This window comes from Uloborus diversus, chromosome 10, assembly GCF_026930045.1.
Source record: "Uloborus diversus isolate 005 chromosome 10, Udiv.v.3.1, whole genome shotgun sequence".
NCBI lineage: Eukaryota > Metazoa > Arthropoda > Arachnida > Araneae > Uloboridae > Uloborus > Uloborus diversus.
The window spans coordinates 108,139,393-108,164,217 of NC_072740.1; the positions used below are offsets into that span (position 1 = coordinate 108,139,393).

Sequence of the window (24,825 nt, forward strand, 5' to 3'; positions counted from 1 at the left end):
TATTTTTCAAATAATTTTGCCTCAAAATAATGCATATACAAATACTAAACTTCTTTGAAGGTAAAACTGAGTTCAAAAAAAAAAAAAAAAAAACTTTCTCTGAGGCAAATTAGGAAATTAGGGTAAGCTCAACTAGAACAATTTTCATGAAATGAAGCCATGAACGAAGAATTGTCAGCAGATAAAGTAATAACAGAATTATTTCAAAAGAAACTATGTAATTTTTCCCACAAAATTGGGATTTTTAGCTGAATAAATTTGAACTCTCAACTGAAAAATTTTGAGGCTTAAAACTTACTCGCTATTGAAAATTCTGATTGTGTTACCAAGCTAGTGTATTCATAAATAACTTTTTAGTGTGTAAATTTGTGCATGTCGTTGTGAAAAATTCTACCTACTTGCTGGTGGTTCTTAGAATGAGAACATTTTTGTATAAATTAAAGAACATCAATTAGAAAATAGTCTTTTTTTTAAATTGTAATTTTTAGTATACCCTGCGGCATTCTTTTCTTAGTATGTGGCACTTATTTCTCTTAATGTGGAGTTTTAATTCCTTAAAAAGTGCATTATGCTTTTAGGTGTCTTTGGAGTATCTAAATGCTGCTATTGGGCTTGTGGAAGAAAGTGAAGAGCTAGAAGATGGATCTGCATCATCAAACTCAAGTCCTCTTTCTGCAATAGGTGGAATAGTAAGCTTTCAACAAAGAGAACAATGTTTGTCCAACCTTGGATTAGACATTCATTCATGTTTGCATTTTTTACTTGATTTGTACAGCCAGTGGTTATCACCTGAAACCCGTCCACCTTTGACATTACTCACTGAAGTTGTTAAATCAGTAAGCAAACCAAAAATTATAGTTTTCCATTTCATAAAATTGGTTTTCTTATAAAATTGTTTCTATGTGAAAGAAGTTCCAAGAATTATTATTCATACATCCACATTCATTTACAAAAAGTGTAAATGAGCTATTTTTATAATGTTATATTTATTTTGTTATAATCTTACCAAAAAATTTTTTCATGGTCTTATAAACAAGGCATAAATTTGATAACCACAGTACATTTTGATATAAAAAAATTTATATTTTTGCAGATTGTTGCTTTATCAGACATATTTATGGAAAAAATACAATTTGAATGGATGTTGGACACATTTTTAGAAGTGCAAAAAATTCATCCTATAGAAGATGAAATAATAATGCAGTATCTGATCTTTGGAATTTGTAAAGGTGCTGCTGTTCTTGGAATTGTGAGTAAATTTGGTTTTGATGTTAATCATGTAGCAAGTCAAAAAAATTGTCATAACTTTCAAATTGTATACTTTATTTTATATCAAATTGAATGCTATGGAAATGTATGTGCAAGGTATTTTATTTATTTATTTTTATTTTTGGAAAATAAGTAACAATGTCAAATGAATAAATATCACGGCATCTTTTTTTATTCATGGTACTGCAAAATGACTGAAGTCATGGAGAAGGTGCAACTGTTTTTTGAGCCTTATAACTTCTTTTGCTCAGTACAAAATTTATTTGTAATTGTAATCTCATAAAGTTTTTTTTTCCTTTTCAATTTTTTTTAAAGAGATTTATTTTTATAAATTTATATATTTACCTTGCCGCACTTGTGGCCAACAGTGAATATTTTGTGTACTCAGTGAGCTCAGTGAAATTTTTAAAACTATTGAGTAATTAGTGACTGATAGATCCATCGAATGATAAACATTTTTTCCCATGATTCTTTATTGAAATTTTTGTAGTTTTATTTTGTTATTTTTATTCATAGAAGAGCTCATTACACATTCATAGTTTAATTTTCCTTTTCTCTCTATGAAGTTTAGAAACTAGAATTATAAACCAGGGTTGGCAAGTTTTTGCCGAGGCAGTTTAAAATCACTGGAAGAAACCGGTTAAAACTGGCATGGCAAAAACCATTTATGGCAGAAACTGGCAAAAACTCACAAAATGACAAAAAAATAATTATTGACACCCAGAAGAAAATACATGGAAAAAATAATTTTTTAACTAAAGCACAATCAATTGTTACATTGTTTGGACCCTGCAGTTGCCTCTTAGAAAAGGTGGTTTCAAAAATCTAAAGAGTTTCTCAATTTAATGTGCACAAATAAGGAACTTAAGAATATTCTTCTAACAGAAGAGCTAGCAGGCATGGCTGCCACACTTCCGTCCAAGGGACAGAATTCCGTCTTTTCAAAAAATTTTGACATCGGATTTTTTTTTTCCATCTTCAAAATTATTTTTATAGATGAAACAAATCTTTAATTTTGAATCTCTCACTCTCAAAAAAGGCTTTATTATTCTGAGGACAAAAAACTGGCCCATCTGCTGAAGTTAAAAAGATAAGCCTTTTTTTTTTCTTCAAAAATAACTAAATAAGTTACTCAATCTGTTGATTTCAACCATTCTTATCTTAATCTGGAAAATTTTGTTAAAATTTTTATCGCAATGCATCTTATAGCCAAGAATCTCATACCTGATTTTTTTTAATTACCATTTTTTTGAATGATATATGAACTATTTATGTAACATGAACTATACAATCTGAAGCTTTTTTCCTGCAGTAGCAAATAGTAAGTTTTTTTTATTGTATTTTGTTATTAGTTTCATTTTCTGCTTTTACCTCCTAAAAATCTCGGACAATGATATGTTATTTTTTTATTTAGATTTTAATTTTTTCTTAATCTTACAATTTGGTTACAATATATAGTCACAGCATCAAAAATTAGCATTATATATGTCTAAAACATTAAACAAACTAAGCGCTAACATTTTGGTGTCGCAAAATGGAGCCACACACTTTTCAGTCCTGGCCAATTTTCAGAGTGGCACCCATGCTAGCAGGCAATGCATCAAGGAACAAGCAATACTTGTGAAACTTTCATCTATTGTTTATTTTTTCAAACTGGTCCACCATGTAGTAACTGGGAAAGTGGTAAAAATTTGACTAGAAAAATAAGTTTCAAGAAATGGAGCCAATTTGTTTTGCGTAGTTGGGACATTAGGTACATACAAAATCTAGGACAATATTGGCAAGTAAAATTCTGACACTTTCTTCTTGAAGCACGTGATAATTTCAATCACAAGCAATTTAGATGAAGCATAAAAGCAAGCTAATTACAGTCGGTAATGCCTGTTTAATTCTGTGTGTCACTCTTCTTTTCTAAGGACCCATATGATTTTTGTCCTTTGTCAGATTAATCCAAATATTACGAGCATCTGCAATTCAAAAGTTCTCTTTCTAAACTAAATCAAGGGAACTAGCATAGGATTTTATTTTTTACAATGATGAAATGAAATTTGATATCTCAGTTTATTTAAACAAATATTATTTAGTAATTACTTTAAAAGTTAAGTTAAAGGTATTAAAGAAGCTTTTAAGTTTTTGCCGGTTTCTGCCAGTTTTTACTGGTTATAACCAGTTTCTGCCACTGGCATGGCAAAAACTAGTTTCTGCCGCAGAAAGCCAACCCTGTTATAAACTTAATTTTTCTCTATCCCATTGAGAGTAGCATAAAAGCTTAGAATATTAAACCTTGTGGAATGAAAAAGATGTGGATTAAAAAGTTACTGATAAAGGAATCTAATGATGTGTTGAATGAATGTCTCATCATGTCTGAATGAATTCTACGAATGAGGAAAGATTCTCATAAATGGAAGGTATCTGACTGGGAAAAAAATATCTTTTTTTTTTTTTTCGAAGACAAAATCGTGTGTATCAGTAAGAAGTAATGACTGTCATTTTCAACAAAAACATGAGAGAAACAAAAATAGCATTTTAAAACAAATAACTGTCACTTCTTTGTTTAGCTAACTTGTGAATAAAAATTGATGAGTTGCAATTGCTATGTAATATGTTAATAGCAGCTCATGTTGAATTTAATCATTTTGCATTAAAACATACTTGAAGATAGCGTTAATTACTTTGTATCTTAATTGTTTTCATTAAAATAATTAAATTTTCCAGATTAAGATAAGAATGGTTGAAATCAACAGATTGAGTAACTTATTTAGTTATTTTTGAAGAAAAAAAAAGGCTTATCTTTTTAACTTCAGCAGATGGGCCAGTTTTTTATTATTTTTATTATTTTTAAAGTACTCTTATATTTCTTAGAAACATTCACTGAAGTAAAAAGTTAAAAGAAAAACATTCTCCATTTCTAACAAAATGCTATAATCTGCAAAATCTTTGGTTCTAAGCATTGCACACTGTAGGAAGTTGACTGTTTCTGATTAAAGGGCATTTTGTTCCTGAACTTTCTGATATAGGGAAAAGGCTTAAAATCTGCCAATGTTCAGAATCCTCATAAATATAATAGCCAGTGATCGATTAACACTCCTGACGTCATCAACAATGAAACTCATGTCACAATATGATGATTTGACAATAATGCAGGGAAAGGCTTTATTATGATAAGACTGAACTGGATCCGGTAATTTAACTGTTTTACTGATAAGACTCATTTCAGGGGAATGAAGAAACGAAAAAGTGGTCAACATGAACGCTTTTTACAAAAGTTGAGGATTAATACACTTTAGTTAATATTAAAATTTCAACTATCAAAAAATATCCCCTAACAGGCAATTGCTTTGTTTATATATAGAAGAAATTTTCACCCATAATATCGTGATGAGAGATTTTCTAGTATGTAATAAAAAGTAGGATAATGTAAGCAAATAAACTACTCGGGTGGTTGAGGGGTTAATTGAGGAAGTGAGTTTGGTTGGAAGCAGGTGTATTGAGGATGATACAGAGATGTTTAAATATTGGAGAACACCTGAAAACATTGTAATATGCAATTATGAGATTTATAATACTGATTTTTAAATTCCAGAAGTTCTTGAAGGAAAACTGAAAAAAAAAAGAAAAAAAGATAGGAAACTTGCAAGCAATTTTTTAAAAAACTATAATGAAATTCCTCATGTAAAATACTTTTTTCCTTCAAAAATGAAAATAAATATTAAATGTGATTAGTGTTATGAAGAAAATTTTCTATTATTCTCATTAGAACATCCATTTAAAAGTGGTATCATATAATGCACTTTAGTCTAGCATGGGTGTAAGTTAAATTATTTCATTTGTACTGTCAACTATCTATTCATATGTTATTTTCCCTTCATTTTTCAGGAGCCTGATGTTTTAGATAAACTTAAAAAGCTTCTAGAACTTTGTTTGAAAAGTACATACCTTCCAACCAAGATATCAACCTTGCATGGACTTCTCTATGTACTTGAGCATGGTGGAGGTGATGAAACTTCCCCTCTGTTACCAATAGCAACTGAATATATTTTAACTAATCTTGACGCATTTGATGGGTAAGTAATATGTGTGTTTTGATCATATTGGTGTTTGAGATGTAGTCCACTATTTCAAGCAAAATCCCTTTTAAGTAAAATCAAAGGACCATTTAAAATGAAAACTAGATAAAAATTTCGAAATAGCACCAGTATATTTTCAAAAATTTTGTTTATCAGAACTATTTTGGGTGTAAATAATTAATAAATAATTAGTTACATATATTGATCAAAAAGTTATGAGAAAACATAATAAATATTCACTTACTATTTCTGATTAACTGGTATGAAAATATTTCTTGATTCTATAGCTGGGTGTACTTATTTTAAGTGTTATATATATAAATATATATATATATATATATATATATATATATATATTTTCTGTTTTTGTCAGCATCATTAAAACTACATTATATTTTTTTAACATCTTTTATTTCTCACCTTTTGTATTAAGAAAGAAAAAAGGTGTGCATGTTGCATTTAGAGCCGTAAAATGTTGAAGTTATTTCTTCATTGTAACATCTGAAAGAGTCATGATTCAGTTCATTTTATAGCTCTTTTATTCAGGTATTTTAAAAATAGAATCATTCATTGATTCTCAACCCTTAAACAATTTAAATGTCCCCTCCTCCCCTTCCAAAAAAAAAAAGGAAAGGAAATGTGGTGGTATGTGGCTATATTGCCAGAAACACACTTAAATGTTTAAAATGCTATCCAGGTTTTTTGGCTTGAACCCCACTCTTCTAGTAGTGATTTCCAAGATTTTTTCCCTTATATAGCTATACTAGTAAAAGTTTTATCTCACAATAGAATAGAGCAAAAATCTATATGTTATTTAATACATGAAAGTAAAATTGCACTCAAACTTGCTTATAACGAGCCATGATTTAGAAAGAACCTGTATTTAGGAAGGAAAGAGAGTTATTGGTACAATATGTATATGGGAGCATAACTGGCTTCTATAAAGTGCATTAATTTCTTAATTGTTTTGATGTAAAGCTATGGAATTTTTATTGTTATTTATGATAAGTTTTTATTTATTTGGTGTTACCTTTTGCATAAAGTAATTGTATGTTCCTTACAGGACAAAGCTTTGCAGTCAAAATGAGGATCATATCCTCATAATGTGGGCAGTGGCATTTTATATTATAGAAAATTATTTAGAAGAAATTTCTGAAGAAGAGTTTAGTCAAAAAATTTATCAGGTATTATTTATTTATGTGTTAGATTTATTTAAGATTGAAAAATGTACTAAGAAATATTTAATCTACTTCCTATTTGTGGACCTAAGTCATTTTTAGTTTTCATGTTAAGAAAAATAAAACTAGATTGAGTGTTCTTTAGAAAATTATTTCACAATATGTTAAAATTCTTTGAAGTACCTCATAGATGATAGAAATGTATGAATATATGCTGTGTAATCTACACATCTCATTTTCATTTATTTCTATTTCTGGCTTATGTTCAAGCTTATAAATTTCTCGTTTTTAGTATTTTTTCTTATGAAATCATATCAAATTTCAATAACTTACACTGACACTTTTCTTAATTTTGTTTTCTGGGAGGGAAGGAGGGAGACAGTGGCATAGGTAAGGCGAGGGTCTATAAGGTCTAAACCCTCCCTGAAATGAGTAAGGAAATTCAAAAATGAAAATTTTCAGTTTTTCATGCACAAATTTTCTACTTGTATAATGTAAAAAAAAAAAACTGAAATTTGAGTGCATGCGATACGTTATGTATAATGCATGGAAAATTTAGAAACATAAAATTTTTGCTCCTTTCTGTTTTAAAAACTTATCTTATAATTTTAAAAAATACTCATATTTTGCCAAAATGCACTTTCATTATAATTCTTGGTAAGACCTAATTTTTAAAGCCAATGCATGGTCTGAAAGAGAGGGTTGGGGTTTAAGCGCTTTAAAAATCAAAACTGTTAAGGGATTTTAGGCAAAATCAAATTTAAGGCCAGGTGTTATTGGACTGAGTTTTTCTCTCCCTTTTTTGAAAAACTTTATATGTATGTGTGTGTTAGACCCTCTCTGTAATGAAATTCTGGCTGTGCCCCTGGAGAGAGGCATCATTTGTTAGGGAGAAGGTATGTCATCACTTGGGTGGTGCTATTGCTCTTGAAGGTACTTCTACATTACATGCCGTAGGGGGGGGGGAGCAGCAAGAGATAACAAAGAGCAATGTGTCTAAATTTCATTTTCTGACAGATTTGTTACTTGGTATTAGGATTTTATTTCTTGCTGTCTATTTAAAATGTTAAGGTTTTAAATATCATACCCATTAACTTTTATTATAGAATTAGGAATTTTCTTTTTTTGTTTAAAAATACAATACAATGCAATGGCATCACTTCTTAAAATCAGAATATGCTGTGTTAGCGGTTTCAAAATTATGTTGTTGTCTTATGCCACTTGGGAGACACAAGCCCTTTGGATTGTGATAGAGATTCAGAAGTCAGTGGCTCCTTATTTTCATAGTTCTTGTGTGATGATAACTTTTTTTGTTTTACTCACAAAAAATAAACAGAAAGCCAACAATATTTTTTCTGAATTTAAACGATAACATAAATTAATCTATACCATTCTTTCAGCTAAGTCTTGCTGTGTGCAGTAATTCTGATGAAAGTTCATCAGTTATGGTGTATATGACAGTGTTGCATGGTTTGGAGAGATTGCTTGTTGCAGAAATTCTTTCTGGAAAAGAGGCAAACCTTTTATTAAAATTCACTGCTGACAGGTAACATTTTAAAAACTAATTATTAAAACAAATTTTACCATGATCTAAATAACCTTACTTTCTATGTACTAACAATGAATTTTTAGCATTAGCCATCCCTCCCTCTCTCTCTCTTTCTTTTGTCCTATGTTATTTCAAATGAAAAGCTTAAACAAGTAAAAGGAATGTATCAAAGCAAAATGGATTCGTTTTATGCATAAAGAAAACTATTACTTATTATTGTAAGCAACATCAAATTCATACTTTCAAACTGTTAGGTATGATATTTCCATAATTTCTGAAGAATCAAACAAAATCATGCATATTTTTCAGTGTGCAGAGAGGAAGATAATCGGGCAAAATTTTTTCCCAAAGTAAAAGAGTTCTACTGAGCATGTAAAGTAAAATTTTACAGTTCTTTACTCGAATATTTTTCATTATAAACAAGATATGTGGTCATAAGCAAGGCATTCCAACCCTGTATTCTATTTAAAAAAAAAAAGTTTTAGTTCGTAATTGTCGTTGAACATAAAGAAAAACCATAAAAATAAATAAATTAATTACACCTTAGTAATCAAGTTATAGCAAAAATAAATATAATTAGTAGTATGAAATGCGTCATACTATTGCATGCGCTTGTATACAGAGATTAGTCATATTTTCATTGTAACTGATAGAAGTTTGCTTGCTTCTTTTTCTTTTAGTAATACTGAAACAATATTACAAAAATTTATTTACAGTATGATGTATCAAAAGTATTACTGTTGTATTTTTCTATAATCATATTTATAGATTTTTGAAAAACTCCCCTTATCAATATTTTTTTCATTAATGCATAGTAATTTAAAACTTGTCATTCTGAGTAACTTAATATGACGAGTTGGACTTACAGTGAATAGTTCATTATTTCACCTGATTTGTGAGACACTGTCAATGGCCTACTGTTAAAGATACATTTTGAAAACATTTCATAAGGAGCTTTAAACATTAAAAAAAATATTAATTTTCTGCATTTGCCACAATATGAACAACAGCAGAGACAGAGAAAAAGACATGTTCTTTAGTGCATGTAATATCTTTCTTTTGTTTTCTTAAATTTCTTGCTAAAATGCATGATTCTTGACTCTTATCTCCTTTTCAAGAGTTTTGTGAATGTTGTGATATTATCATTACGACAAAACAGATTCTAATACACTTTCATTTGATATTCAAAGAGAAGAGATTTGTACAGATGAAGAAGAAGACAAGAAAATTAATATTATCACTAAATGTCACTAACTAAAATGCCAATGCAGGTGTTGAATATTGTTGGGCAATTTTGCAAACCTTCCAATATTTCTGTTGTGGAAATAACTGCCTTCCATAAAGCTCAGAATTATATAATCAAATCCAATATTTGTATGCAAAAAAATAAAACTGCTTATAAAAGAGAAATTAGGCAAAATAGAGGTAATATATATTTAAAAAAAAACTTTAGTTGTATTTGTCACCAAAATTTTCAGTTGGTTTATTACAAGAAGCATGAAATAGCAAGAACTCTCCTTCCTATTTCTTGTTATAACTAGTGATGTTCCGGATATCCGTATCCGTATCCGCAGATATCCGAGGAAAAATAAAGATCCGTATCCGTTACTTTTTTGACGGATCTAAAACGGATCATTTCTATTCTAAAATGTTTTAAATATTTGAAAAAAAGACTCCTAAATTCCGTTTAAATTAGGTTTTATTCCCTATTTAAATTATAAGGTATCATTTCAGAAGCCAATCTGTACCCCCCCCCCTTGTTGCAAAAAGGAAGGAGAAATAAGTTTTAAAAGTGCTTATCACTGTGTCTTTTTGTGGCATCGTAGCTCCTAAACAGATGAACCGATTTTGATAGTTCATTTTTCTTTCAAAAGGTGACTTGATCGAAAGTGTTCTTAGCTTGGCCTCGTTTTTGTAGAACTTTAATTACCGGAGATATTAATTAAAAACTGATTTAACGTTTTTCACAATTATGGTAGTAAAAATTAACCCGTACGTTAAAAATGTTGGCCCTAATTGAGAGAACGAAGTTTTCTGCATTTGATATTTATTTGAAACTTTTAACTTATGTACAGTAGGAGCTATAATCTTGTTAAGTAAATTTTAAATGCAATTCTAAGCCTTTATACATGTGATTGGTAGTGATTTCATAGTTTGTAAAGGTGTTCCCGGGGGGGGGGGGGGGGGCTTTGTATTTCGTCGGCCGGAGAAGTTCGGTTGAATGGCTCAGCGCTGCATTTATGCTGAAATAAAATGGGAAAAATTATTTCTAGCCTGTCCAGTAGCAGCTTTACACTCTTGCTCCTGTAACCTACATCTACCGAGCAAGCTAGAAATAATTTTTCACATTCCATCTAAGCATTAATGCAGTGCTGACCCATTCCTTCCAATTCTCCCTCAATTTTAACGGAGATTTCTTTAAAGAGTAAATCATAGTCTTGATTATATTTTTGCCGCAGTTGACATTTTTTGAAGAAACTGCCATTATCCTGACGAGAATATCTTCCATAACAAATTTTACACTCGGATAATTGAACTGGGGAAAAAAAAAAATTTTGAGATCCGTATCCGTATTTGCGGATCTTGACACTTATGATCCGTATCCGAGGATCTACTTTTTTAACGATCCGGCACATCACTAGTTATAATGGGCTTTTTCTGTGTGTGTTTATATATATATATATATATATACACAGTTGCATCCATTTATAGCAAAGCAGTATATAGCAAAGTTATGGCTACAACATAACAGCTTCAATTCCCCTTCGTGTTTTATTGTGCATTGTTTAACTTTTTTTATGTCAAAATTATGGCTATAACGAAAGTTTTATTTGCTCCCTTTTACTTTTCTATGAAGAAGCTCAACTGTGTATATATATGTATATATTGCTCTTTTGGAAGAAGAGTGCCACAATACGAAAGTTTTCATTTTCTTCTTTTTTCGCTTAAAAGCCTTCAAATGACGTTATCTTCTTTGGAAAATAATGACAGATTTTTTGTTCTAATATTAACCACTGGAGAGCACAGCAAACTTACTTTTTGTAATGCAAATTGCCTGAAGAGTTAAACTTCAAATGCTTCTCCTGTAAAATTTCATTTTTTCGTATTGTGATACTCTTCTTCCAAATGAGCGATATATTTGCTGTAGAACTCCATTATACCATACCTCGATGTACTACAAAATCAGTTAAACTGCAGGTACAATTATGTCCCTTAATATTTGAAGAATTGGAAGAGTCCCATGTCCTTTTATTTGTACAATGCCTGTAGTGTCTCATGGCCAACTTTTTTAATTGATGATATCTACTTTCGCTTCCATATCTACTCCTGCTCTCCATGTTCTGAGAAAATGTGTCTTAGTCATATTAAAGTTATAATTACTATTAGTTAGTGTCTAAGTTTTTATTTAAAGGTAGTTTATTTAATCATTTATATTCCATAATGTGTGATGTGATATCAGTAAAGTTTGACAGGATATTTAGTTCTAGGTCTGAGGGTACAATATTGTGCAGTATTAACCCGTTCGCACCCAGCGTCACGCGGACGCTACACAACAATTCCTCTCTTATCAGCCCAGCGGCACGTATCCGCTACGCGCTCTGATCGACGCTGACGTCCCAGCGTCACATATACGCTTTCTCGAAATGGAACGATTGAATTGAATATTTAAACGATAATAGATGGCCCTAAATGGCTATAACTTTGATGATATTCGAGTCACATGGTATTTGACCTTCATGTACACGCTTTAGTTTCTTATTTGGACCTCTCAATGGGATAGATATTTTTTTTATGTAAACAACAGTGAATCACTGCTCTGCGCATACGATTTATGAGGTCTCAATTGCTCTTGTTTATATCTTTGCATCTTTGCTTCTCTTTTTTTGTTACGAGTAATTGAAAGAGATATACATCTAGCTGAATAAATTATGGGGGAGGGGAGGAAGGTTAAAATATTTTTGCGTATGTGTTCCAGACTTTTGGGATTCCCCGTTCGATGAGAGTACAGGAAGGATTTCAAGCGGCACTGAAGTTTATGATTATTTTTGAATCCTTTCTGATATTGTTCTTCTTTATTTATTCTTTTTTATTTGGAGATTGGAACATTGCAATAAAAATGGTTAGCGAAGTGAATGAAAGGGAATGTTTTCGAGAGAATTATGAAGCAATTTTGAGACTTGTTGCGTGGGAATTTAACTAGTTTAAATTCGTTGACCTAAGTTGTTTTAATTAAAATTACATAAGGAACATATTTTTTTGCTACATTTCGTTTTCTTTAATTGCACACTCACGATGTCTAACTCTAACTTTGTTTTTGTGCACATATTATTTAACTTTGTGCACATAGTTAAAGTTTTAGTATTCTACTTATTTCACTCCCTTCTAATAATGTAATAGTCTTTATATTAATAATTAGTAATCAGTAGTACATTGTTTAAGCAAATTTAAAATTTCAAGTCATTATTTTGAAATGCTGATTTTATATGAATATTTTTGTTCAGTTAGGCTTAACTGCTGTAAATGCTCGGGCCGATGGCGGCGTTCCATTTCGGAACGTTCGGTCCCGTAGCTGCGCTTTGTTTTCCATGCGCTGGTCCTCAAGGGGTTAATGTTATTGGTTTACAACTGACAAAAATTAGGTTTTATTTTGCTTCAGTTAGGTTCTAACACAGATGAAAAGTATGTCCCTCAATCCCTGTAGTATAATGGAGTTCTACTTTACATATCTATATGGTGTAAATTTCAATTTGTTAAGTGGGAGAGTGATTCTTTCCACTTGTGTCTGTGAACGAAATATTTAAAGAATAACTAGAACATAAAGTTTCTTCTGTATAAATTATTAAATGATTTATTATATACTGTGAAACTTCTCTTGAGTGATCTCCTCTGGTTCCTGCCAAAATTGGTTGTTATGGGAGGTTGTTGCTAAGTGGATGTTGTTTAAATTAGTCAATATCATTAAATACATGCTCAAATGTTATAAAAGCAAATAATCTAATATACTTTCTAAGTTTTAAAAAAATATTACTATCAGTGTTGAAAATTCGCTTTGTATTTTCAGACTTTTTAAATAAATTTTTAATTCTTAAAATTAATGTGAAATGGGTGCTACATCCACCATGCAGTTTCTTGTTTGTTTTGGAAATGTAGAAAAATGCCAATTGCTTTCAAAAAGCTAGGAGAAGAAAGGAGTGCAATCAGAAATTTGATAACCACGTTACTTAAATCACTTGTTCTCATAAACCTTCTCATAGTATATATATATATATATATATATATATATATATATATATATATATATTAAGTGCCAATATGGTAGTGTTCTGGTTCCTAGGAAAAGTTAGTCATTTCTTCCACGTACTGCTTTTGTGATTTTCTCCAGATTCAATTGTAAAGTCACAATTTTTTGCTTTAAATTTTTCTAGGAAGGAAATGCTGTAATTTTAAAAGGTAGTGCATCTGGAGTGGTCGCTTAATGGAGAGAAAGTTTGCATTAAATTAATGGGGGAAAATTCTGTTCCATCATATTTTGGTCATTTAATAAAGGTGGTCAGTTAGGGAGGTTTCACTATACATAATACACTTCTTCATTAGATTGTATTTTATCCATATATTATATCATTATTGATGACATTGATCGTTTGTCTACTTGTTCCTGTAACTATTGAATTATCAAAAGTGTCTTGGTATATTGTTATCTTTTGATGTTAAATGTTTCACGAACGTAAGTTTTCAGTCATCAAAGTAATATTGAAATCATTGTCTTTATTTAACATTAAGGAACCTAATACAATTTCCTATTTACTTAAAAATCTGGAAAAATTCATTCACTCAAATATTCCTTTCTGACTTGCTAAGATACAGTTGTCTGAAAGTATAGTTTTTTTGGGTCATGATTATGTAAATACACTCACATATTAAGTTCCTTTATTTTCTGAATAAGAAATTAAGTGAAGACCAAACTATCAGCGTTGAATTTTGGTTAATAATTAAATTTATCTTTGTTTAACTTGAAATTTATGTTTTCTTAAGTGATGTATATCCTAATCATGCATTTATTTTTATTGTTAAATTTTATTTTCTTCCTTTACACTGACAATTTTTAATTTACATTTTGCATTGTAAGAGGTTTAAAAGAGTTCATTAAAAAATGAAATATAATTAGCATTGTTATGTTAAACTCCCGATTTTTATTATTTTTAGCAAAAAGTTTTCTTGTTACAATTTTTTTTTACTTGTTGCTTTTATTTTGAATTAATATCGATAAAATTTTGCATTGTAGCCATATTATATTATTGTTTTTTAAATGAGTATCAATTTGGGACTATCGGGAACATTCGGCGATAGCGATTTCCGCACTTTTTGCGTGGTCACCCATTTACAGTAATTATTTAGTCTTTATTTCACTGTCAGACTATTAATTATAATAGCAGAATGTGTAAGTGTTTCTTTCTTTAGCATCTGCTTAAAAGAGGTGGATTGAATTGGGAAAATATTCACGTTTTTGAGTATTTTTTTTCCACGAATTGTTCAGGGAAAATTGTCAGAAATTCTGACCTGCGTATAAGAGGACTCCATAACTTTCAACATCTTTTTTGTACTAAACTTCTCAACTTATAGGCAAGCATATACGGTATTCAAATAACAAAAATAAGTGTAAAAGAGATGTTGAGAAAAGAAAACATTATACTTTCCATTTACTGTATGATTCAAGTGAAAAACATTATTTGTTGTTTCCTTAGAGTTATACAAATACAAATGTGACGACCAGCAAGAGTCTCTGCGCCCAGCTAGGCTGATCCTAGTCAATTTATTAGTCCCCAATGAAGATCAATGGCTCTCTTTAAGCTATCCACCCCCTTGTTCATTACCACCACTTCCAGTAAGCTGTTCCAAGTGCCCACAACCCTACTAAAGTAGTAGTTTTCCCTAATTTCCAGGTTAGCCTGAGATTTGAATAGCTTAAAACAATGGTCCCTCATCCTGCTTTCTGTGAAAAAAATTAATCCATTAACATCTTTCATTTTGATAGTTAAACAACTGAATCATGTCCCCTCTGACTCTCCTTTGCACCAGGCTATATACATTAAGCCTATTAAGTCTAGTATCATAATCTAAATCTGAAAGTCCCCTTACTAGTCTAGTTACCCTTCTTAGAACAATTTCCAATACAGAAATATTTTTCCTCAGTTAAGGCGACCTAAACTGAACAGCATACTCCAAATGAGGTCTTACTAAACTCCTATATAAAGGCAGAAGAACCTTCTTAGATTTGTTTGAAATAGATCTGATAAACCCAAGCATTTGGCTTTGTTACTTGCAGTGCTGCATTGTTGACTAAACTTGAAGTCCTGATTTATTAAAATATGTAGGTAAATAATTTTCTGCCTGGCTAAGGACTGAACCTTGTAAACAATAACTTGTACGCTTATTTCCATGACTTAAGTGTAGCACTTGACATTTCCCTACATTAACTGCCATACCACACTTATCCACCTATTTAGTAATATGATCTAAATCCTCTTGAAGCTGTTTTACTTGTTGTTCACTTTCTACAATCCCCACAACTTTTACATCAGCAGCAAAAATATACAGTAAACTCCTAATGATTTGAGTCTTTCATTTTCAACAAAATACTCTTATTCATCTTTTATTTTTTGCAGTAAGGATATACTAAACAGAAAACTGCACCCATTTCAACTTAGCAAGTGCAAAATAGTTTTTATAAAGTTTCTTACTCCCACTTCCCTTCCAATGAAATTAAACTTTACAAAGCCGACAAAGCTTGACCAGTCTTGTTAAAAAAAAAAAAAAAAAAAAAAAAACTGTCCTCCCCTACTAGGTTTTTGTGTAACCTAATTTGTTTTCGTTAATCTGTTTGCATGATTTTCTTACTTATGCATGTAATTCTTTTGCAGTAAAGAATGATTCTCTTTCAGCTGAAAAATACTTTCAGTCACTGTTATTATACTGACATCCTATCTTGAAAGCAGTCACTCAACTTTTGCCCATTTAGAGTTAACTCACTTTCTAGTTTAACCTCAATCAGACACTCTAACTACCCATTTAAGTCTTCTGATTGGTTGAAGAATGCTTTAATCAACAGTTTGGGCCTCTGATTGAAGTTCAACTCAGTTGGTGAATATGGTCATTAGTGTTTTTTGGAGACTGCAAAAAGTGTGTAGATTTGAATCTGTATCATTCATTTCTTTTTTAATATTTTCAGAATCCGAACAGGAGATCCTGTTCTGTCATTAGCTGCTTTAGGACTCTTTTTGTCATGTATGTATATAGGTAAGAAGCATTTTTTATTTTTTCCTATGACGATTTACTTTTTAATTGAAATTTCTGGTATATATGTATGTATATATATATAATAGCCGAAAGCGGCTACCTGCTGGTTTGCCTTTATACACTAAGGTTGTTACCTTATGCAGCTGCTTGAATAAATTTGGTGATGGTATAAATGAATCTATATCTTTCTATATCAATATTATCATTCGCCTTTTTAAAGTCAAGATTACCCCTTTCGGCGCTGCTCCAATGAGTTTGCAGGCGATATTAAACAATCAATATCTGTAGTTTTCAGAAAATGTGCTCTTTATTCTATTAATTAAATAACTCTCTCCTTGCTCCCCATAGTGTGCAAAAAGTAGCCCCCTGTTTTTATGCCAAGTTCGCTGCCTACAGTGGCTGATTAAATAAGTTTGACAGCGGTATTAATTAATCTGTATCTATCTTTTTTGTATTTTCTATACCTATTTCCCGTTGGGTTTTGTGCCATTCACCTTTTTACGCCAAAAAATTGCCGCCTTCGACGGCTATCTACCTATACGATCTATCTCTAATTTTTTTATTCGTCTCTAATTATTTTAACCTCCTTGCCCATTTCCTAATCTAAACAAAGATCATTCAAAAAACTGCGCTTTATCCCTTAAATTAAATAGCGCAAAAAAAGATCTCTCCTTGTTCCCCATAGTTTGCAAAAGAAAAAAACAAACAACTTACGATTTTAATTAAATTAAGTATGTAAATATGTAACGTAAAATAGATACAGCAAAATGTCGGGCATAGGAGAGAGAATGGAAAAAAGAAAGAATTTCTAAATAAAAAAAGTAAAGAAAAAAGCAAATGCTACCATTAGCAATAGCCAAAAAAAAGAAGGAAATTGATACCCAGGCATGACGTCACATCAAGTGGGAACGCCCTATCATGACCTCACAGCTTGATTTTGCTTGACCTTGAGCAGAACCGTTTTTTCTCTGGTCAGAAGGAGGGTAGAAGATAAAATGTGTCACTTTGAATTTAAAAAATTGTAGAAAAAAAGCTATTGTATTATTTTTGAAAAAAAAAAAAAATACTGAAAAAGGTGGAATGTCTTGACTACTACATACTAACTTTTCAGAAAGAAATCTCTCATACATTTTGTGGAATGTGTTTAGAAAGAATTAAAACCGGGAAAAAGCCGGGAAAATCATTTTAATTTTTATGAAATTTTTTCAAAATGTCATAAAAATTAAAAAAAAAAAGCTATCCCTTATTGTTGAAAACTTTTTTTTCTGAAGAGGGAGAAATGTTTTTACAACAACATACTAAATTTTCAGAAAGAAATCTCTCACATTTTTGGTGGGATGGGTTTAGAAAAAAGTTAACCCCCCTCCCAAAAAAAAAAAGCAAAATAAAGGTTTTTTCAGAAATTCATAAAAAATTCAAAAATCGGTCAATCTTCAAAATATTTTCAGTCTATCATATTTGAAATTAAATTCCCTACACTCTAGTATAAAAAATATTTTCCTGGCATGATTGGTTGGGGGTCTGTGATGAATTGAACACAAAAAAGGGCTAAAAATCACGTAAAACATTTAATTAAAAAAAAAAACAAACTCTAAGTTTAGAACATTAAAATTTGGAATTTAGAACTTCGCCTTCGAGATGCACGTCCTTGGGTATGTTTGATTTTCGTGCCAAGTTTCAGAGCTGTAGGTGCTATGGGGTCTTATGGCCATTGGTTGCAAACAAACAAACAAACAAACAAAGAAACAAACACTGTCTGCTTTATATATATAGATATAGTGTCAAATAAGTTGTAAGGCTACAAAAAAGGCAATTTGGAAACAATTTCTACCACTATTTTTATAAAAATAGTCTCTGTTAGATGCAATATACTTGTTTGGCACAATATTTTGACCTGTTGATGCCTTGCAAAATTTCTCTTTCGGAATACTGTTTAATTTTGTTGTCACAGCTTTTAAGTCCATCTTTAGTTCGGAGAACAGGAAGTATAGTCAGATCTCCATAACTCGAATATTCCTTATCTCGAAGTTTTCCTTCAATCCTAAACTCTTGAGACTGTTGTAGGAACTTCCCATAACTCGAACTACCAATAACGCAAATGTTTTAGCCGATCCCTTGGGACTTTGAGCTATCAAGAGTTGACTGTATTCAAAAGAATTCAAATCTTGCTGGCGCACAGTGGTCTAAAATCATCGAAAAGGGCTTAAAACCCTATATCTCTCACAATAGTTGAGCTAGAAACCTTGGGTTTGGCACTCTCACCAGCCTTATGTGTAGAAGTTAAGGTAACAATGGGTAAAAATTATTTATTCAAAATGTAACGTACATTAGTGAACATGAAAATGGTCTACCCTTACATTTTTGTTATTAAATATTGAATTCTTTATCCGATTAAATATCATTGATACAGAGGGTATATGAGCAAATTATCCTTAAAAACATCACCAAATCAACAGTATTTTAATCTTACCCGTTTACATGCAGAACTATTGACGGATGATCACATTTGAGTAATGTTTTGAATTTATGTCAGTTTAGATCCAGTAAATACAGAAATAGTATAAAATTTCCAAAAAAAAAATTCTTAATGTTTTTTTTAGTATGTTCCAAGTTTTGGAACATTGGCGTTTTGCATGAATTTTTTTTTTTTTTTTGATAAATATTCTACATTTGGAAATGCATGTCGTATAGTTTCAATATTTTCTGATTGAATGAAGTTGGTTTTCATTCTTTTCCTTTAAATTTTCCTAACGGTCCTTATTGTGTCTTTTTTTCTGTTTTCTTCTGTTTCTTTTATCTATACATATAATAAAATAAGATGTTTGTGTGTGTGTGTGTGTGTGGCGCGCTTCCCGGGAAAACGGTAAGGGCTAGAAAGATGAAATTTGGTATACAGTTGCAGTTTTTGCCAAAGATGTGCACCTTGGGCTTCGATTTTTCAAATTTTAATTAGAAAAAAAGGTATTTAATGTTTTATGTGTTTTTTTGCACCTTTTAGTACATTTTACCTCACAGACCCCGAACCAAACGTACCACACAAATATTTTTTGTACTATAGTGTAGGAAATTTAATTTCAAATATGATGATGGAAAAATTTTTGAAAATAGAGCAGTTTTTGTATTTTTTATGAATTTTTGAAAAAACCTTTAATTTGCATTCTTTCCTGGGTTTTATTTTTTTTAAATATCATCCTGCGAGAAGTATCAAAGCCTCATTTCTAAAATTTAAGTTGGTAATAGTAAAAACATTTCACCCTCTTCAGAAGAAAAAAGTTCTTAAAAATATGCAATAGTTTTTTTTTTACAATTTTTTTAATGCTGAACACATCACGTCTTTCCACGCATCGGTCAAAAAAAAGCGTTCTTCAATCTTTTATGTCTCTGACGTCACTATTTGGATTTCGATTCGATATTTAGGATGGAATCTTAATCGCAAACAAATGTTAATCTTTTTTTTACCTATATAGTTTACTTCTACATTTTATGAAGTGATGACCCCGTGTTTTTCCGGCAGTGCTTGCTTTTTTTCTTTCCTTTTTTTTTTGTTTTATTTAGGGATTGCATTTATTTCTTTTTCCATTCCCCCCCCCCCCCCCCCCGCCCAAACTGGACGTTTTGCTGTATCTATATTAACTACATTTCATAGTTGTGCGCATTTATTTCAATAAAAACAGCGAGATATTTTTTCTTTTTCAAACGCTACTTTTTGCACATAACGGGGAATTTTGGGGATAACTTTTTTTTTGCTCTACTTGAATAAAAAAAAAAAGCGATTTTTGAGTGATCTTTGTTTTTATTAGGAAATGGGCGGGGAGGTTAAAATAAATAGAGATGGATAAGAAAATTAAGAGATAGATCGTAAGGGTAGATAGCCGCCGAAGGCGGCAATCTTGGCTTAAAAATGTGAATGGCACAAAAAAAAGAGATGGATTGATTAATACTGCTGTCAAATTTATTTAAACAGCCGCCGAAGGCGGCAAACTTGAAGTAAAAAGGTAAATGACAAGTTAGCCAAACAGCTGCCGTAGGTGGCTGCCTGCATAGAATGGCGAATGGCGTAAGAAGGCAAACCAGCTGGTTGCTGCAGGCGGCTATGATGAAATAAGATATTTGTGTGTGCGTGTGTGGCACACTTACTGGGAAAACATAAGGTCTAGAAATTATTCTATTCAAATTAATAATAGTATAGATATAGATTGATTGATACCGCCACGAAAATTTATTTAAGCAGCCGCCGAAGGCGGCAACCTTGGCGTAAAAAGGCGGACCAGCTGGTCGCCGCAGGCGGCTAGTTTCCTAATAATCTTAGCATTTGCTTTTCCTCTGATTTTCATGAAAAATTATCAGCAGTGTTTGTAAAAGAAAATTTCTACCCGTCCGCACACATCAGTTGATGTAATCAGCTCTAAATCATTTTTCAAAAATATTTTTTGAAATCGTGTTATTTTTTGTTCGCTTAGCTATTATTCGCAGGTGGTCGCAGCTATTTATTGTTGGGAATGTTTTTATGCATGGTACCAAACCACCTAAGCATATAATCAAAGGGTCACATTTTGACGCAAAATGTGTAAGAAGAATTACATTTTTATTCTTGGACAAAAACGTTAAAAAATAAAAATTAAAAAATTAAAAGGAAAAAAATGTACTCATTACATCCCAAATGGATGAGAAAAGACCTCCAATCTTCCTGCTCAAAAAATTATAATCGAAGAAAGAAACTACTTCATTTTTTGCAAGCTAAGGTTCGTCATACTCAATATTGTAATGAATGATTGCAGGCAACTCACACCCTGAAACTCAAAAAATGACATTCTCTAGAGATAACAAAGACACATTTACAGCCAAAAAGGCTGAATTAAACGAGTGAAAAATCCGAGTTTTGAGCGCTTTTTGATGATTTTGGACCACTCTCAGGTGGAAAAAGGGAGTGTTAATCCTGCATGTGTGGAACGCACAAATGGAATGCAACTTCTTCCTCTTTAAATTGTCCTTTAAAATGCCTTTTATTATGTTTTCTTGCTCTTCAGTTAGTTCTTCCATCAACCTATAACTTGTATACAGTGATCCTTTAACACAGCTGTGACTTTAGGCATGTTCGAAACTTTTTGTGAAGCATGGCTGTTCGCTCCTTTAGTGATCTTTGATTGATTCTCTTCCCCCCCCCTAAAAAACAGTACTACCGAAAACAGTAACAAAATTTTAGACATTAATTTGCCAATAATTTGTTATCTACACTCATTAGCTAAACATAAAGCAATGCAAGAAGTTATAAGTTCAGTAATTGAGTATTACTGATCCTATAATGATCAAACTTGATTTGCTAAGTGTTTTAGGTACTTACTCTTTAACTTAGGTATATTTTGTTGGTCTTCTCATAAGCTAGCTGGCTGAAAAGGATATGCATTATTGAAAAGATATATGAACGAGGCTCTCTGACATAGACTCCTGCCATTAGTTAAGCATTAAGGCATCTCCGCCACTTGGACTTTCATCATTGGTCGCTAGAAGTTTTGTGCTGAGACATGTAGGCCAATAAGTTGAGGACAAAAAAAAAAAAAAAAAAAAAATGAATTGCTTTAGATTCTCTCTCTGCAATTTCTTTCCTGATTCATGATATCAGCTTAGTAACAATTGCTCTTCGGGTTTAGCTCTCTTTCCCTCTGCAAAATGCTAATGCTTGCTAGCCAACGTAGTCTCTGTCTGTAACATTTTTTGAAAAAAATAGTGTTGAATTATTGTTTAGATATTGCACGTTCTTAAAATCAACTCATTTGTTTCAGCTATGCCTAGAATTATATGTGAAAAGTTTGTTTTTGGTAGTTATGATTAATTATATAATTGAAAATACATATATTTTTAGGTAAAAGTACAAACATATGGTCTAATGAATTGGTTCCTGATACTGCTAAAGGACAGGAAAAATCACACATTCAATCTGGTGGGAGAGAGATGTATTCCGAATTCATGCTTGTTGCAATGGAACGGGTTACAACACTATTTGACAGGTATTTTTTGTGATTTACAGTAGAAATGTCTTTTGAAATGTAAATTGGGCTATGTTTTATATTTCAAAATGTTGGTAAGTTACAACTAGTGCTCTGATAAATTTTGGCTGAATGAAATATGTTAATAAATGCATTATACTGTACTTATCGTATGAAACATTATACACATATTTTAATAAGCATACATTCACAGCAATCTATTATCTTCTGGTTTAAAAATGACCCTAAAAGTAGCACTCCCCACCTGGTATTGAAACCTGTACTTTGAAGATTAAATAAAATCCCTAACTGGCCACCGACAATTTTTACTTTATTAATTATTTATTTTTCTAACATATATTCTTCCATTTGCTTAGAAATAAATAGGTCTAAGGTGCCAGGAGTTGTTACAGATTTTCTTGCTAGCGTCGTTCTGTGAATTTTGCAAAATTTAATTTTAAGAAAAACCTTCTACTATTCACAGTAAAAAAATTACATAATTGTAAAAATGTTTTATCAAAATGCATTTGCAAAGTTTAATGCTTTTCCTGGTGGATATTGTTAAATTCAGTTTTGAGCTTCAAAATTTTGTGAAAGGTGTGCTTTTAATGTTCCAAATTTCGTGAAGTCTTTTTAGATTCTGTAATTTTGTAACTTGCCAATAAACTGACCCTATTTTCTTCTCAATGAACCCCTGATTTTAATTATTTACACTGCCACAAATGAATATGAAGCAATTGGAAAAATGTTGCTACAATAAGATTATTTTGCTTTCATGAAAGTATTTTATTTAATGTCAGTGTTAAGAACAAAAAGCTATAATTTTAATGTACTTCTGAAAGACAGTCAGCAAAATTTATTGCTTTAATTTTCAGTTTGCACTTTAATATTTTTCACATCTTTTAATTTTTGATTGCCCTTGAGAGAAGGAAAAGATCATTAAAAATATTATATTGCTTTCAAACCGCTGTTGGTAAAAAGTTTTTGTAAATTTTGATGCAAAAATTGTAAAAAGTGTGATCCTTCGATTATCTTTCATTATTAATTCAAGGGTATAATGTTAGTGCAGCGATTCCCAACCCATAGGCCGCGGTTCAGAAGTGGGTCGCGAACAGCATGTTACTGGGCCGTGGACACTGGTCAAGAATCTAAACCAAGATAAAACTTGGGGTATTAATTTCAAAAATTTTTCGAAAATTCTCTAATTAGATATACCGTCACTCAGAAACTCTCCCTTGCTCATCACAATAAGGAACTTCGGGATTAAGGATTTTCATATTTTCTAGAAACTTTCCCCTATAATTGAAGGTGAGATCTAATGAATCAGAAACTTCTTTTATGAAAATTGCCAAATAAACTAGTATTAGCTTCAAGTTAAAAATGCCTCTCCTTTGCTGAACTGCATGACTAACTATTGAATCGAGGCACTTCAGGGGCTTTTCGACAACCTACCTACTTGAATGAGACTTGTCATTGCAGTTAAAACGAACTGATGTGTGCATCACATGTCTTCCTTTTACTCCCATTTAATGTCTTTTTCCCATTATTGGCAGTTTTAATATGATTCAATAGTTTACTCTCTAAATATCACCAACGGTGGCCAAATCGAAACCAGATTTAAAAATAAATAAATAAAATCGCCAAATTGTCGTCAAGTTGGCGACAAAACTTGGCGACCAAAAACTGGCGATATATCGCCAAGTGTCGACAAATTATAACACCACTTGAGTTTAAATCGAAATTAACAATGATTCCCCCCCCTAGCCCAGTGGTTGGGTAGTTGAATACGGAAGTAATTGGTGGAAAGCTGGAAATTGTTTTAATTTATGCCGTATGGGTCTGTAATGACCATACTAAGTTTTCCCCCTTCTACTAAGTGAGCTTTCGCCACAGCGTCCAAATTAGTGCCAAAAAACACCTGTTTTTTCATTAGTGTTACAATATCTCAAAAATGGCTCTTAAAACGACCAAAAATACATGCAGGTTTCTTGTAGAGCACAAAATACTGAACAAAATGAGTACCTACAACCTGCATTTTTGTTAAATATTAAGCTCACAACTCTATTTCAAAAATTGGCTTAAATTACTAATTAAGCGCTTAAAGCCAGAACGCACCTCGTTCCTACGCTCCCTAACGTAAAAAAATGGCAGGAAAACTTTATTATGTTCATTATTGTAATAGAAATATATCGTAGGTGGAATAAAAGTGTGAATGAGAAGGAAGGAAGTTGAAAGTAAGGAGGGAGGGGGGGAAACGCATATCCAGGTTAATTATGCTAACCCCTTCCCACTCCCACCGGCTCTCCCTTTCTCCACTGAAATACCTTCGTTCCCTCCCTTCCGTCCACTCACCCCTTTCTTAGAGGCCGAATAAACCTTTTTATGCTGAAATTTCTCCCATTCGCTAAAAATTCCGGAGGGTGGTTTCTTACAATCGAAATTTTAATGCATTTCCAATGGGAAACTATTATACAATATATTTA

The 24,825-nt window shown here is 31.5% G+C and overlaps 1 protein-coding gene across 1 annotated transcript in view; it reads left to right on the forward strand.

The window, feature by feature from the left end:
* LOC129231246 (huntingtin-like) overlaps positions 1-24,825 on the forward strand; it is a 231,271-nt gene that overhangs the window by 191,393 nt on the left and 15,053 nt on the right. Inside the window, exons 47-53 of the mRNA XM_054865524.1 lie at positions 579-836; positions 1,094-1,249; positions 5,146-5,333; positions 6,400-6,520; positions 7,915-8,060; positions 16,291-16,358; positions 22,219-22,363. Coding sequence (XP_054721499.1) covers positions 579-836; positions 1,094-1,249; positions 5,146-5,333; positions 6,400-6,520; positions 7,915-8,060; positions 16,291-16,358; positions 22,219-22,363 — 1,082 coding nt within the window. The remainder of the gene's footprint in view (positions 1-578; positions 837-1,093; positions 1,250-5,145; positions 5,334-6,399; positions 6,521-7,914; positions 8,061-16,290; positions 16,359-22,218; positions 22,364-24,825) is intronic.